Below are 15,335 nucleotides of genomic sequence, written 5' to 3' on the forward strand. Positions count from 1 at the left end.
TTATAGTATTAACTTGACCATTATGTTTTCTCAACTAAATATATATTCCTTCAATGTTTTTTTGGGGTTTGTACGTTCTTTGAAATATTCTCAGTTAAAACATATTAAAAATTGGTTAATTTTAGCTTGGTACCCTGAGGTTATACCCCAAGGCACCCCTGCACTTTCAATTTTAACGATTACATAATCCTATTTTTGGCAATCTGATTTCGGCGTTAGCTTATCGTTAGAATTTCCATTAGTTGCGGATAGAAACTTTAAGAACATGACAAGTGGAAAATAATTGTATTCTAACTCCTTTTTTTTTTTGGGGTATATACAAGAGGGACAGGTCGTGTCAGGGAAGTGCAATTCATCACCCGAAAACGCGTCAATAATTGAAGACAGGAAGTTTGACACTTCCTCACAATTTCATGAATACACATTGCCTTTTACATTTGCTCACATCCAAACTCTTCAAGTAAAAAAGGCTCATTTTTGGCTTAGCGAATCCACAGAGAAGCAAACACTGAAACAATTATGTTGGCTTCCATGGCCAACCGAGGAGCCTCTTCTTCTTCTGCTCCTTTCACCAAATCATGGAAATACCATGTCTTTCTGTGCTTCAGAGGCGAAGACACGCGCCACAACTTCACAGACCATTTGTATAGCGCTTTATGTCAACAAGGCATTAACACCTTCAGGGATGATGATGAGCTCAGAAGAGGAGAAGAAACATCAAGCGCGCTTCTCACAGCAATTGAAGAATCAAGGATTTCTGTCGTTGTGTTCTCTAAAAACTATGCCTCTTCAAAGTCGTGTTTGGATGAACTTGTTAAGATTCTTGACTGCAAAGAATCAAATCAACAACTGGTCATGCCAGTTTTTTACAAGGTGAATCCGTCAGATATACGGAATCATAGAGGAAGCTTCGGGGATGCACTGGCTAACATGGACTGCAATAATGTGGAGAAGATCAACAGATGGAAGGAAGCTCTTTCACAAGCAGGAAAATTGGCGGGGTTCACTCTGTCCGATGAGTAAATTTCCACCCCCCTTATCCTTACATAATTAATGCTTTCTCTTTTCTTTTATTCTTTTTTATTTTTCAGTCAAATAAATAAATTATAAGATGTGACAAAAAAAGAAAATAAATTATAAGAGTTATAATTTATTCATTGTTGCTCTGAATTCTCTTCTTTTGTGTGTGTATTATGTTCCTTAATTGCCCTTTCTAAATTACTTTTCATACAAAAATGCCATGTGACTAAATGTTTCATATGCTTTTAAATTGGCAGACATAGATCTGAAGCTGAACTGATTCATAAAATCGTTCAACGCATTTCACGGGAAGTAATAGACCGTACATATTTATATGTGACAGAGCATCCAGTTGGAATGCACCATCCTGTAGAAGATATAACTAAGCTTTTAGATTTGGGAGAAAAAGATGTTCGTATGGTAGGGATATGGGGAACTGGTGGAATTGGTAAGACCACAATTGCTAAAGCTGTTTATAATTCAATTGTCCATGAATTTGAAGGTAGTTGTTTTCTGGAAAACGTTAGAGAACGTGCAATGTGGCAGAGAGGAGGTTTAGCCAAACTACAAGAGAATCTTCTTTCTGACATTTTAAGGGGAAATTTTTTTGAGGTGCCCAACGTTCATATAGGAGCCACTATGATACGGGAAAGGTTGAGTGGTAGAAAGATTCTCTTGGTTCTTGATGACGTGGATGACATGGAACAGTTACACAAGTTAGTTGGGGCATGTGATTGGTTTGGTGCAGGCAGTAGAATTATCATAACAACAAGGGATAAGCAACTGTTAACTGCTCATGATGTTAATTTAATACACGAGGTCAAGATTTTAGATTATTATAAAGCTCTTGAGCTCTTCTGTTGGCATGCCTTCAAAAGAAGTGGGCCTCCTTTGGGTGATTATGTGAAACTTGCAGAACGTGCACTACGCTATGCTCAAGGCCTTCCTTTGGCTTTGAAAGTTCTAGGTTCTTGTCTATATGGTGGAAGTATTGATATTTGGGAAGCTGCATTACATGGTTTCAAAAGCCCGAAAATTCAAGATGTTCTCAAAATAAGTTACAATGCATTGGATCATAGCGTACAACAGGTTTTCCTTGACATTGCATGTTTCTTTAAGGGTAAAAGTAGAATGTGTTTGACAAAAATAGTTGTAGCTTGTGACCCCAGAGCTAGGTATAGCATTGAAGTACTCATGGAAAAGGCACTCATAAGTGTTGAAGGAGATTATATTTGGATGCATGACTTACTAGAAGCGATGGGTAAGGATATAGTTCAGCAAGAGTCGCCCGATGAACCTGGAGGTCGTAGCAGATTGTGGTCTCATGAAGATATCGAGCATGTTTTGACTAATGATACTGTAAGTATAATAATAATAATTATTTTTATTTTTATTTGAAAAAAAAAAGTAAATTTGAAACTCGTGCATGTTTTTTATTAAATACTTTGTAACAATGGTCCCTTTTCTTTTTTATGTTAGGGAACAGAAAAAATCACAGGCATTATGTTAAATTCCCCTGAAGTGGATTATGAGATATTCTTGGATGTTGACTGCTTCTCAAAGATGAAAAATCTTAAAATTTTCATGAACTATAACGTATGTCTTTCTGGAAACATTGGTTATCTCCCAAACATGTTGAGAGTGCTTGATTGGCATAGATGTCCACTCCAATCTTTTCCACCTAATTTTCGTCCAAAGGGACTAGTTGTGCTCAATCTACCTTGCAGCCACATCAAACAACTACGGGAGGGATTGAAGGTACTTTAAGAGTTCTCGTTTATTAACTGATGAATGTTGTAAATTTCTTTAATGCTATCCATTTGATTATTATTATTTTTTCAATTCTTTTTTTGTTTCACAGCATTTCACAAAGTTGACATCTTTGAATTTAGAGTGGTCTAAATTCCTAACTGAAATCCCCGACCTATCCGGCAACCCAAACTTAAGGTACTTGAATGCGAGTTATTGTGAAAGTTTAGTTGAGGTTCATCCCTCTGTTGGATATCTCGATAAACTTCAAGTATTGGATTTTTGTGGCTGCCGTGAACTCACCAAGTTTCCAAATAAAGTCTGGTGGAAATCTCTGGAACGGTTGGGTCTTAGCAATTGCAAAAAGTTGGAGAGTTTCCCAGAAATTGTGGACAAAATGGAATCCTTAATTGAATTGGACCTTGGGAGAACTGCTATAAAAGAGTTGCCTGCATCAATTGGACATCTCATTGGGCTGGAAATATTGCGCTTATCTGAAAGTGCTATAAAAGAATTGCCTTCCTCAATTGGACATCTAACTGCACTTGAAGCGTTATCTTTAAAAGGAACTGCAATAGAAGAGTTGCCTTCATCAATTAAAGATCTCACTGAGCTTGAAACTTTAAATTTAGAAGGATGTGAAAACCTTGCAAATCTGCCACAAATTATTTATGGGTTGCAAAAGCTCAATCGGCGCCCGAAACTTGTCACATTTCCAAATAAATTTATCTCTGAAGTTTTATCGAGTGTAGAATCACTTCCTTTGGAGGTTCGATCCAACGCAAGTAGTCCACGCGATGGCGACTTGTTAAGTTTATGGTCCAACTTAACAATAATTAATCTATCCAATAGCAATTTTGTCAGTCTTCCTGTGTGCATTAGCAAATGTGTCAACTTGCAGTGGCTTGATTTGAGTGGTTGCAAGAAGCTTGTAGAAATTCTAGGACAACTTCCAGCGTCTATAGAAAGTATCAATATGGCTGATTGCATATCACTGGAAAGATTTTCAACATTATCAAAGATATTGGAAGACGGAGACATGCAACATATCGATTACATGAATTTGTCCAACTGCCATAGGCTATGCGATAATATAGGGTTGGACGCTGCAAAGATGGCAAATATTTTAGTGAAGCAGGTGACGTATATATATTTTTCTCTTAATTTCTATATAATACGCATACATTACATGTATTGTTAATGCTATACTATGCACACATGCATGACTAATTAATATATGCCTCTCTTTTCTTGTCTTGTGTTACAAACTTACAGCCAGCAGTCAACACCGGACATTTTATTAATGTTTTACTTCCAGGCAGTGAAGTTCCAGAGTCGTTCAGTTTTCGCAAGGACGTAGGTGTACTTCTTCCAAATAATAACGATCATTTGTTGGACTTCCCGATTGAAATTCCTTGGACTTCCTTATTGGAGAACATGGTTTTGTGTACTGTTTGTGAACCTACGGAATCATTTATTAGGCCGTGCTTTCCTGGATTGTCACTTTCGAATTTGATCGATGGAGTCTGGGGATTTCCTGGTGATGATTACTCAGTGTCAGAAGGATTGACAGGGCAGGTCATGTGGAGCTGCGCTATATTCCATTACCTGCTCACACGAAGCGAAAGAGGGCTCTTCATCGAATTATTCATGTTTCCTACAGAGGCGGCAGAGGGCTCTTCAAAAGCTTTGGGGCCGACTTGTCTCGTAACAGCATGCCGAAGGATGGTTTTGGTTTTTGCTCAATGCCAGAGGATGGTGATGATGATGAAAATGAAGATGAAGATGAATTAGATGATGTAGGTGATGAAGTTCGACCCATAAAGAGAAAAAAGACGACCTCCCTCTGCATTTCAATGTGAGTTCGCATCACTTTTTTTTTCTTTTAAAAAAACTTTTTATTAGTCTCCCCTTCCAGCACAAAATTGGTAATTACTACACCACCTTCTTTTTTTTTTCCTTTTTTTTGGTTTGGCTATTGTATGTTCCAAAATTGGTAACCACAGCATGCTGATTTTGTGGAAATTTTTTATGAAATTTGGTTATTGAATTGCAGTCACACGCTCACTTAAGGACCCAAAAATGATATTTTGTGAGCAACTATTCAATATAGACCCTTCTATCTAATGGCATAAATAACTAGTAGTTTAAACCCTAGTTATACTCCTTATTTTAATCTGCAATAATTCCCCTTAGGGAGACATAGTTCAATTCGGATGTATTAAAAATTGAGTCTCAGGAACCAAATCAAAGGTTGGCTTGAGTCACTAAATGCTTCATATTCTTTTCAATTGGCAGGCATCAATCTGACCCTAAGTTTGAAGAGGTTTCAAAACACGTATTAAACCGTGTGCCTTTGGAAGTGGCAGAGCATCCAGTTGGACTGCAACCTCAAATACAACTTATGAATAAGCTTTTAGATTTGAGGGAAAATGATGTTCGTATGATAGGGGTATGGGGAACCGGTGGAATTGGTATGACCACAATTGCTAAAGCTGTTTATAATTCAATTGCCCACAAATTTGAAGGTTGTTCCTTTTTGGCAAACGTTAGAGAAAGGTCAACGTCGCATGAAGGTTCAGTAGGATTACGAGAGAATCTTCTTTCTGACATTCTAAGGGTAAAAAATTTGAAGGTGAATGTTGATAAAGGAGTCACTATGATAAAGGAATGGTTGAGGCGTAGAAAGGTTCTCTTGGTTCTTGATGACGTGGATGACATGGAACAGTTACACAGGTTAGTTGGGGCATGTGATTGGTTTGGTGTAGGCAGTAGAATTATCATAACAACAAGGGATAAGCAATTGTTAACTGCTCATGGTGTTAATTTAATACATGAGGTCAAGATTTTAGATGATGATAAAGCTCTTGAGCTCTTCCGTTGGCATGCCTTCAAAACAAGTGAGCCTCCTTTGGGTAATTATGTGAAACTTGCAGAACGTTCAAAACAAGTGAGCCTCCTTTGGCTTTGAAAGTTCTCGGTTCATGTCTCTGTGGTGGAGATATAGATAAATGGAAAGCTGCATTGGAGGGTTTCAAAAGCCCAAAAATTCAAGATGTTCTCAAAATAAGTTACAATGCCTTGGATGATATTGTCAAGGAGGTTTTCCTTGACATCGCACGTTTCTTTAAGGGTAAAAGTAGAAACTATGTGATAGAAGCTTGTGAGCTAATCACTAGATATGGCATTGATGTACTCATAGAAAAGGCCCTCATAAGTGTTGAAGGAAGTTATATTTAGATGCATGACTTACTAGAAAAGACGGGTAAGGACATAATTGAGCAGGAGTAGCCCACTGAACCCAGAGGACGTAGCAGATTGTGGTTCCATAAAGATGTCAAGCATGTTCTGACTAATAATAAAGTAAGTAAATTAAATTATATATCTGAGTGTAAAGTTTTATTTAATTCAATAACTAACCCATGTTGTGTGTTAAGTATAATATTTTCTTTTTTATTATAAATACTTCGTAACACTTAGTACATTTTTATTTTTTCTATAGGGAACAAATAAAATCACAGGCATCATGTTAAATTTTCCCAAAAAAAGTTATGAGATATTCTTGGATGTTGGCAGAAGCTTCTCGAAGATGAAAAATGTTAAAATTCTCATGAACTACAACGTATACCTTTCTGGAGACCCTAGTTCTATCCCAAACAATTTGAGAGTGCTTGATTGGAAAAGAAGTCCACTTATGCTAGTCTGTCCACTTAAGTATTCCATTTATGAGTCGAGACATCCTAGTTTTTTACCCTCTTATACGAGTTTTATTTTGACGTGATTTCTATTGTTTATGTCTGTCAGTGACTCAGCATGAGGTTTTTGTTATTTATCCCAACACTGTTTCTCAATTATGCTTGTATTTGATTGCGGGATCTGAAGTGCTTTGTGTTCTCACTCATCTCTCTCCACTTCAAGATCAAGCCTATATAAGATGCAACAGACTATCAAGTGTCTGCCAGACAAGTTGCATTCATGGGTTGTGTATGCTTTTCCGTAGAGTTGACATTTTTACAATGCAAGCCTAATCATTGACAGTTTTTGGAATTTTTGTTACTTGGATGACCATGAGAGGGGATTTCGGAATGTAAGCGAAAATGGAATGCTACAATTTGCTGCAAAAGCTCTAGATTTTCAGTGCATTGTGTGTGTGTGTGTGTGTTTTGGGGTTGCAGCAGTTGATTATGCCGTATGTAACCTGCCAAAAAAGTAAGTATTCAAACGGATTTCGTCTTGGGTGTCAAATCGGATTGATACAGTTCTTGAATTTTATAGTATTAACTTGACCATTATGTTTTCTCAACTAAATATATATATTCCTTCAAAGTTTTTTTGGGGTCTGATATCAAAATACCGTAGGTTCTTTGAAATAGTCTCTGCTAAAACATATTAAGTGGATCTTGGGCTGTGTGTGTTTGGGCAGGCTCCTAGTTGGTTCAGTGATTATCTCGTTAATGATCTGCTTGGAATTGTTCATTCTAGATTGGTCTGTTTAGACCAGGTTGTGTAGTCTGTTTCTTGGGGCTTTTCCCCGTACTTAATCAAAAAATAAATTGAGGTTTTTTTCTTAATAAATAGTACAGCCGAGCGGCTAGCCTTCGGATATTTTTAAATAAAAAAAGAGTAATGCCGACCGGCTTTACTATGGTCCTTTTTTTGAAACTCCTTTTTACGAAGAGTACAGCCGTACGGCTATACTCTTTACATAGATAATGTGATCTTTTTCTTTTTTTTCCGGCTATACTATTTGCACAATACACGTGCCAAGTGTTGGGCTGGTTTTTTTTTTGTTATAAAAAAGAGTATAGCCGAGCGGCTATACGACGGATTTTTTTAAAAAAGGAGTAAAGCCGACCGGCGTTACCGTGGTCCTTTTTTTGAAATTCCTTTTTATGAATAGTATAGCCGTTCGGCTATACTCTTTACATAGATAATGTGATTTTTTTTTTTTATAATTGTTTTACCCGATTTTTGTTTATCGACAAAATTCATGTCTTATACACAAAATACTCACATTTTATTGAATAAAAATTAAAAAAATTAAATACTAATTATTTACTAAGTAAATAATAATTGAAATTTTTTTAAGAAAAATTCTATTTAGTACAGCCGGGCGGCTATACCTTTGAAATAGTATACTCTTTGATTTCAACCTTGCCATGGTTAGGATCCTCATGTTTCCCAGCTGTAGCAGACTTTTCTTCTGCTTTCCTTTTCATTGAAAAAATCTGATCATGCTCAATCTCTATTTTCTTGTTTCGCTGGATTTACAGCAAAAGTACACAACTGGAAGTAAGTTGGTCTTTTAATTCTCAGCTATTATTTAGCTTTTAAAATGTACTGCCTGCATCCTATCTCGTTGCGATAGTGATTACTCTGGTCTGGGAAGAGCAAAGCAATGGCGTAAACATTGATTGTTGACTGAGTCACTGACCATGTTTCCCAATTGTTTCGATGTGCTTCCTTCCCCAACATAAAGATGCAAGGAAGCGGGCTAATGCTGGTCCCTTGAAAAAGTATCCTGATAGGGGTGGTGGGAATATATTTAAAAGCCAAGGTGCTGCTGGCTCAGGTATAACCTCCACGAAGGATGTGACAAGTGTCAGGACTCCATCTACAGAAAGAGCAAAGGAACCTCAGCCATGCCTAGAAAGAAAAGAGTTGATCAGTCTGGTGCAGGATGCGATTCTTAGTCCAAACCAAGGTACAATAAAAACTCCTTTCCCAGAGGAAAAGTATTGCTGCTACTCCAGGAAAGATTGAAAACAAAATCATCTATACAAGTCCAATGTCTCGGAATTTTATTGATATAGCTGTATGATATCACAATCATCGCAGGAATATAGAAGACATCGCAAAGTTAAACGGCAGTGAAGATGTATGGGAAGTGGCCAAGCTACATGATCGTGAATCCTCCTTTCCAGGGGTATATTTTTTAACTGGAGTTTTTTCTTTTTCTTTTCTTCTTCTTTTGACGTCGAATACTTTCTATCTTCAAATTAATTGCAGTTCTTTGCTGATCTCATATTCATACTCAGACAGAAAGATGCATTGCTATTTTTGTATCATCAGAAAAACGAGGGTGCTTTGAGTTTTATTCATGTTATCTACACCCAAAATGGTGGTCTGCACACCCTCATGTGAGGTTATTAACTTTTTAACTTCCTTGACATAAGAGTTGCCATTTAAGTTTTTGCTGCATTTTATTGATTGTTCAGGAGTAATGATATCAAATCCTTGCCATCAATGGAACTGCAAAGTTGGTGCAAGGCTCAGACAAAAAGAGCCCAGTTTTTCAAGCTCATTCCAATATCACTCTTTGATCTTGTGGACAAGTGCCTGACAGTAAACCCAAGGCTGAGGATCGGCGCAGAGGAAGCTGTGAGGCACGAATTCTTTGCCTCGTGCCTTGGAGCTTGAGGAGGCAGAAGATGTTCAGGCGTGAGGTTATGAGTACCCAGAATGATCTTCTTGTACATGAAGTAAAGTGTAATGTAGTTTTGATCAACATATTTGAACAATGAATTTCATCACCTAGTTCTTTGGCTTAAAAATTGTATAGTTCCCATAAAATAAATAAAGTAAATAATTGCTTAGTTACAAAGTAAAAGCATGTCAAGTCAAATGCTAAACATCAAATTTTAGTTTGACGGAGTAAACTTGCCTTTAAAATTCCTCACCACTATTCTTGCCCTCAATATTTTTTTATTATTATAATATTATTAGTATTATTATTATTATGGCTTTTTTGGAAAAGCATCAATATGTAAATTTTTGAACATTCATTGTGTTGTTTCTTTTTTGATCTGATGGAGATAATATACAAGCAATTACTATCCAACGGGGGGAAGTAATAGGAAAATTTACACAGGTAGTGGATCAGACCACCTTCTTTTTACCTCCGACTTTGATCGGACCTCCTTGAGTTTCCCATCTACTCCATAATCCCTCTCCATAACAAGGTTGATCCCTTCATCTGAGTACCATCCGACTCCAATGCAAAGGATGCCATCCTTGTTTACATCAACATAGGCCGTGACACCACCCGGAAGCCAAAGCATGGTCACATCTTGCATGTCTAGCATCTCTTCTTCTCCAAAGTAAGCTGGATTCCCCGGCAAGCTCCTCTTCTTTAGAGTTTCTGTGCAAAGATAGACATACGGAGTACTATCGTTTTGCTCCATTACCATCTGGTCTATCTCCTCACCAAATACTGGAGTGCCACTGACCTCAAACACCTTCCATGACCCAGTCAGCTCTGATGGTCGGGTTCGTTTGCGCTGAGAAAATGGTTTCAAATCGAACTCCAGATCACTGTTTATGGTACAAAAGGAGTGAAATGAGTTCTCCAATGTCAATACAGATAACAAAAACACTGCTATAGTTTATATGCAATGCAAACTCTAGAAAACCCTATGCTCTGCAGAACTCTGGGGCATGAGCCCCAATGACACATAAGGTTGCATAAGAACAAATTTTCCTCATGTGCAAACAAATGAGTTTTACAGATTATAAGTGCAAAACTATTTCTTTTATATCTCAAGTCTTTAGGACACTGAGTGCAAGAGGATACTATAGTTTTTCCAGAGATGTACTGAAAGAAAAAAAAAATGTTTATTTCAAGTTTTATATCTCTCTTTCTTACTCCCTGTGGGGTATGATGCTATTACCATTGCATTAAGGTTTCCAGGACCTCTATGTCCTACTGGCAAAATGGAATTTCCATTAATGCATACGTCACAAAAGAAATAAGATTTCAATTAGATTTGAAGGTAACAATATGCAAAATCTTTATGGCTGTTAGAGTGGTCCAAACAGAAACTTTTGAAATTTTGATGCACCAGTCCTACTGAAATTACAAGAAAATAACATAAAACACATTTACGTTCTAACGAAATAGTACCAATGCATTACAACTTACAACTTACAACATTATGTAGCAAACTCCAATGTGAAATAAACTTTAGCATAGGATACCTTGGGTCAGGAAGATTGGCAGGACTAACCCACTGTTCTTCATAAACAGCAACTCTCATTATCTGTATGCTTGAACCACCATTGCTGAATTCTATAGTATGAACGATACGTAGCCTCTTGTGGCAACCTTTAACCAAGCACTGGACAAGGAAAAATTAAGAAAATGAATAACTTTTTTAAGTTTCTCGTTGATTGAGGTGGGTGGGGGAAGTGGTAGGTCTTAGGTTACGATCTTATCATTTGTAAAAATAAAATAAAAAACAATCATCACAACATTTATAAACCCACATCAATACAATAATATAAAAAAAGTTTAAAATATTAATCAACATATTTTAGATTTCAAGACCTTTGTTCTGCAATTATCACATCTACTGTTCATTGGCATTTATGACTACATTTGTACATGCACTTTTATTACAGATCATGAAAGCAATTTAATAACCTCTATCGACATGCGACTTGGAAAGTGTCCAGTATATGCCATATAAAACTTACTTGTTCAAATTTGAAAGTTGGTGAAAGGTAATACTTAGAGTCATCATCTTCACCAACCGGGATATCAACAGGACCCCTAGAATAAGATCCATCCTGCACATTATCAATCAGAAGATTAAATAGTTCCCATTAGTATTCAAGAAAAGATGGAGGATACTTTTGTCTATTGAAAACCATAAATGAAAAATTACAGGAAGCATTGATGGGAATCGAACCCATTGTAAAATTTGAAAGAGAGAGACCTATAATTTCTTTTCATGAACTGATATTCATGCCATGGATGTTTCTAAGATAATACGGAAAGAACTGTTGTAAACTCTGGAGAAGCTATCTTTATAATGAACAAGATTCACATTTAACAGATTCAAGGAAAAATACTACACAAGTGCCTAGTCGTACTGTGTTTGTTCCAAAAGTTGAATATGCATTTTATAATATAGGCTAAATACTGATGATTTATGAAATCTCTAAATTGGCCAATTCAATCTGAGGCCTAGGAGAAAATTGTTTAACATCTCTAAATACTGATGATTTATGAAATCTCTAAATTGGCCAATTCAACCTATGGAAATGTTTTTGCAAATACTTACTAATAAAACAGCAAGTAGTAGTTACTTCCCAAAACCTAAATAATATTTCAAATTTTAGCACTCTCTCATTACCAAGAAATGATAATATTGAAATGCATGCAGCAAGAAAGTCCAAAATTTTGAAGTCTGCAAGCTAATAAATAATGTCAACACTTGTTCTTGGTACTGTAGTACTAACTTAGCATGCATTCTGAATAATATTGAAGGGGGGCAGGGAGCATGCGTACCTCAAAGAAAACAAGACCAGGTTCCTTATCCATGACATCTTCTTCCATCACGTCACTTCTTCCAAAATCAAAAGACTCAAATTCAGGCAAAACATGTTTTTTTCCACTTCCATCAATATCGTTTTTGTGTGAAGCGGCGTCTCCACCTTCATGCCCTTCTTTCATTCTATTGCTTCCTCTAATATGTTGTGGTATTTCACCGTAAGGATTTAAAGTCACCCAATTAATCTTCCTTTTGATTTGAGATGTTGGCCCTCCAGAATAGGATGGCACGGCCTCAATGTGGGAAAGAGTATAGCAATCATATAGATGTTCATCCCTGCTTCCGATTTCAATTGGCTCCATTTCAGCATTGATGGGTGAAAATACTGCTCCAACGCCCTTCCATATCCCACTGACACTACTAGCAAATGTTGTCCATGCTGGTCTTATCACAGGTTCCTGACAGGAAAAACAAGTGTTGAGTTAGGTTAACTCTAAGACACCAAAAGTGCAGCATAAAATTTATGTATACAAACCGCAAACATGAATGCATACTTGTAACAGATTTTCTTCTTCCTGTCCCTTCTTTTTCTGTTTGTTTAATTTACGCCCGTTGGGCAGGGGGTGGGGTAGCTTTCTCTGAATGCCCCATAACTTTGCAAAGAAATCAAATTTTCATTTCTTTTTTTAACGGAAACAGTTCACTAATGTTCTGATTGATGGCAATAAGTTGTGCAAAGTTTCCCAGAAGTCCAGGAAAAGCTTCAAAGATAATACTTAGAGATGAACTGAACAAACATGAGATCAAAGAACACTCTCTCAATAGAGGAGTCCAATCTATTATCTGCAACTTTAAGTGAACATATAAATTCATGAACCAAATGCTCCAGAAACATAGAAGCACCTGAGCATTAAAATATTTTCTACCAAGTGGCCAATTCCCATCTCTCAATACCCATTACCAAGTAGCCAATTTCCAACTCTCAATACTCATTTCCTCTCCTTTTTTTCCCCAACATTCTATCAGCAACCAAACAAAAACAATGCAAACCCATTACCCCAACATAGCCCAAACAGAATAAAAAATTTCAAAGCACCTGAGTTTGAAGAACGGTCTCGACCTCCATTAACATAGCACCAGAGACCAACACACCTTTCCCGCCACCGCCTTCACTTCTCTTCCTCCTCACAACCCTCCTTTTGCCTCTCCTCTTCGGGCTTCTCCCTCTCTCTTTCTCCATCGCGGCGAGCTCGTTGTCCACGCTCCACACATTTTCCGCTTTGCCCTTGACCTTGGCTCTACCACCGTTGTTGTTGGGTGCTGGTTTCTTCTGGCACTGGGCAGCGAGCTTCCGAGGGTATTTTGGGAAAGTGGAGGAGGGGAAGGAGAGAGAGGTGAAGAGGTTTTGGGCCGCCGAGGAGGAGAGTGTGTGGTTGAACCCCAAGTGATGGAGGTGGAGAGTGGTAGCGGACAACCGGAGCGACGGTGAGGGCATTTTGGGGATTTTGCTTTTGTTTTAGAGAGAAAGAGCAATGGTCAGCGAGTGAGAGGGGGGATAGAGGGATAAATTTGGGGCCTCTGGATTTGGGCTGGAAATGGTGGTGCCTAATCCAGTGCTTGTGTTGCCAATATTTAAATATTGCGTTTCGATCCAAGAAAAGAAGACCGGTTTTATTGATGATGAGGCCCATAAGGATACTGGATCAACGGTAAGAAATTTGAACGAATAATTCAAAACTTCGGAGGATTTAAATAAATTTTAAAAAACCAACCAAGACGAACGATGGGGACAAATTGCAATGTAGCTTAAATAGTTAAGAACAGTTAGTTTTACATTCGAGATCCTGTGTTCGAATTCCTCCACCAACTCTATGTTTAGAGAAATGGGGTTATCGCATGTAGGAGTAATTCTTAAGTGCAATCGATTGTAGTGTAACAAAGAAAGAAAAAAAATCATGTGTTGAAGCTAGGTGGACTCCATTTCTCTTTAATATTTTTGTAGGCAAAAAGTTGGATATCTATACAGCTAGATTATAGTTTATAGAAAGCATAGGTCTTTCTCTTTCGGCACATATGGGGACCCTTAGGATTAGATAAAGGTATTTAAATTCTTGATTAAGTAAACCAAACCCAGTCATGTGCATGAATAGTCTTTCTTTTCTTCGAAATTAGATGGGTTTGTTGGTGTCAAGGTAGACAAGACCTTCAAGCAAATTAAATTAAGAAATTAATAGCAAGGAATTCATACTTTGGTCCACCCCACCTTTCAACATAATAGTGGCTCCACCATTGTTGTGCATGGGAGATGGATCATCTTTGGAACCCTAGTACTAAATATAAAGCAAACTTTTGTGAAATGGATTCATATTATATGCCCGTATAAGTCAAGTCATAGAGGAAATGGAACTCAATTAATTGAACTATTTTAGCATTTATTGAATTGAACTGTAGTTTTATTTGAAATAATACAGTTTATTAGCTTCAGTTTATTGACATGTGGGTCTCATAGATAGTATATTGCAATTTAATAGAGGGTATCGCATAGCATCCTTTATTGCAATTGCATCTATTACAATGAACACACCATTGCAAGTGAGATTTTACTGTTTTAGTTCAATTTTATGTAATAAAATCATAAAATTGCAATGGTTATAAGATTGCATTGATCATAACCATTTGCAGATGCTCTAAGTGATGTTATTATAAATAAATAATAAGGAGAGATGTTATTACAGAAAAGAGACTGCATATCCTGAAAATAGTTAGATAGATGTTTCAAAACCTAGTTTCACCAAAAGTCAAACCTACAAAATTGAAAGGGAATGGCTATTGGCTATTGGCTAATCCAGTTTTCCTTGTTCCTAATTCATGGAATTTTTTCATGGATGGGTGTGTAGTGGTTTGAGTTGAGAAGAAGATTAACATAGGGTTAGTGGATTTTGATGGTTTCGATGGTTTTTTCAGTACAAGTGATTGTGTAAACTATAAGGGAAGGGGGGGTTTTCTCACACACACTACTACGGTGCCATGAGGGTTTGAGACTACTATAGTCTGCAAGTCAATGCCCTTTTTCACTGGACTAGACCTCGGTTGGCAGATTTTGATGGTTAGACGAGTAATTATAGTGTGGTATTGGAGTATGGTCACGTGGTATAACTCGTTCACCTTTTAGAATATAAATGATTTTTTATCAATATTATATTCTAAAAATGAGAAATCTTAACTATATCATCCATTCATATTATAACAACGTGAACGAGTTGAATCAAACATTATAATTAGTTTTTCATT

The 15,335-nt window shown here is 37.0% G+C and overlaps 4 protein-coding genes across 11 annotated transcripts; 3 read left to right on the forward strand and 1 right to left on the reverse strand.

The window, feature by feature from the left end:
- Positions 1-314: 314 nt before the first annotated feature.
- LOC103331630 (disease resistance protein Roq1-like) lies at positions 315-6,650 on the forward strand. The gene is made up of 7 exons (XM_089052104.1): positions 315-1,019; positions 1,278-2,379; positions 2,500-2,778; positions 2,882-3,907; positions 4,045-4,627; positions 5,068-6,132; positions 6,272-6,650. The coding sequence occupies exons 1-5, from the start codon at positions 520-522 to the stop codon at positions 4,561-4,563; spliced, it is 3,426 nt and encodes a 1,141-aa protein (XP_088908230.1). The 5' UTR covers positions 315-519; the 3' UTR covers positions 4,564-4,627; positions 5,068-6,132; positions 6,272-6,650.
- Positions 5,174-6,009, forward strand: LOC148917206 (TMV resistance protein N-like). Its single transcript, XM_089052383.1, has 2 exons — positions 5,174-5,684; positions 5,777-6,009. The coding sequence occupies exons 1-2, from the start codon at positions 5,174-5,176 to the stop codon at positions 6,007-6,009; spliced, it is 744 nt and encodes a 247-aa protein (XP_088908509.1).
- A 1,471-nt stretch (positions 6,651-8,121) lies between the features above and the next one.
- LOC103343374 (uncharacterized) lies at positions 8,122-9,379 on the forward strand. Of its 8 annotated transcripts, XM_089052110.1 has the most exons (4): positions 8,141-8,473; positions 8,608-8,695; positions 8,808-8,909; positions 8,988-9,379. In XM_089052110.1, exons 2-4 carry the CDS (start codon positions 8,646-8,648, stop codon positions 9,187-9,189), a joined length of 354 nt encoding a protein of 117 aa, XP_088908236.1. In that variant the 5' UTR covers positions 8,141-8,473; positions 8,608-8,645; the 3' UTR covers positions 9,190-9,379. The 8 variants fall into 8 exon arrangements, 2 of the variants coding, with proteins under 2 accessions (XP_088908236.1, XP_088908235.1); XR_016126918.1 differs by having other exon boundaries at positions 8,122-8,473; positions 8,779-9,379; XR_016126917.1 differs by lacking the exon at positions 8,141-8,473 and having other exon boundaries at positions 8,485-8,695; positions 8,779-8,909.
- Positions 9,380-9,576: 197 nt separating this feature from the next.
- Positions 9,577-13,737, reverse strand: LOC103331672 (dihydroorotate dehydrogenase (DUF3598)). Its single transcript, XM_089052105.1, has 5 exons — positions 13,141-13,737; positions 12,062-12,502; positions 11,245-11,337; positions 10,747-10,886; positions 9,577-10,083 (listed from the first exon to the last, which is right to left on the reverse strand). The coding sequence occupies exons 1-5, from the start codon at positions 13,537-13,539 to the stop codon at positions 9,633-9,635; spliced, it is 1,524 nt and encodes a 507-aa protein (XP_088908231.1). The 5' UTR covers positions 13,540-13,737; the 3' UTR covers positions 9,577-9,632.
- Between the last annotated feature and the right edge of the window lie 1,598 nt (positions 13,738-15,335).

This window comes from Prunus mume, linkage group LG5 (genome assembly GCF_029339155.1).
Source record: "Prunus mume cultivar Tortuosa linkage group LG5, ASM2933915v1, whole genome shotgun sequence".
Lineage (NCBI taxonomy): Eukaryota > Viridiplantae > Streptophyta > Magnoliopsida > Rosales > Rosaceae > Prunus > Prunus mume.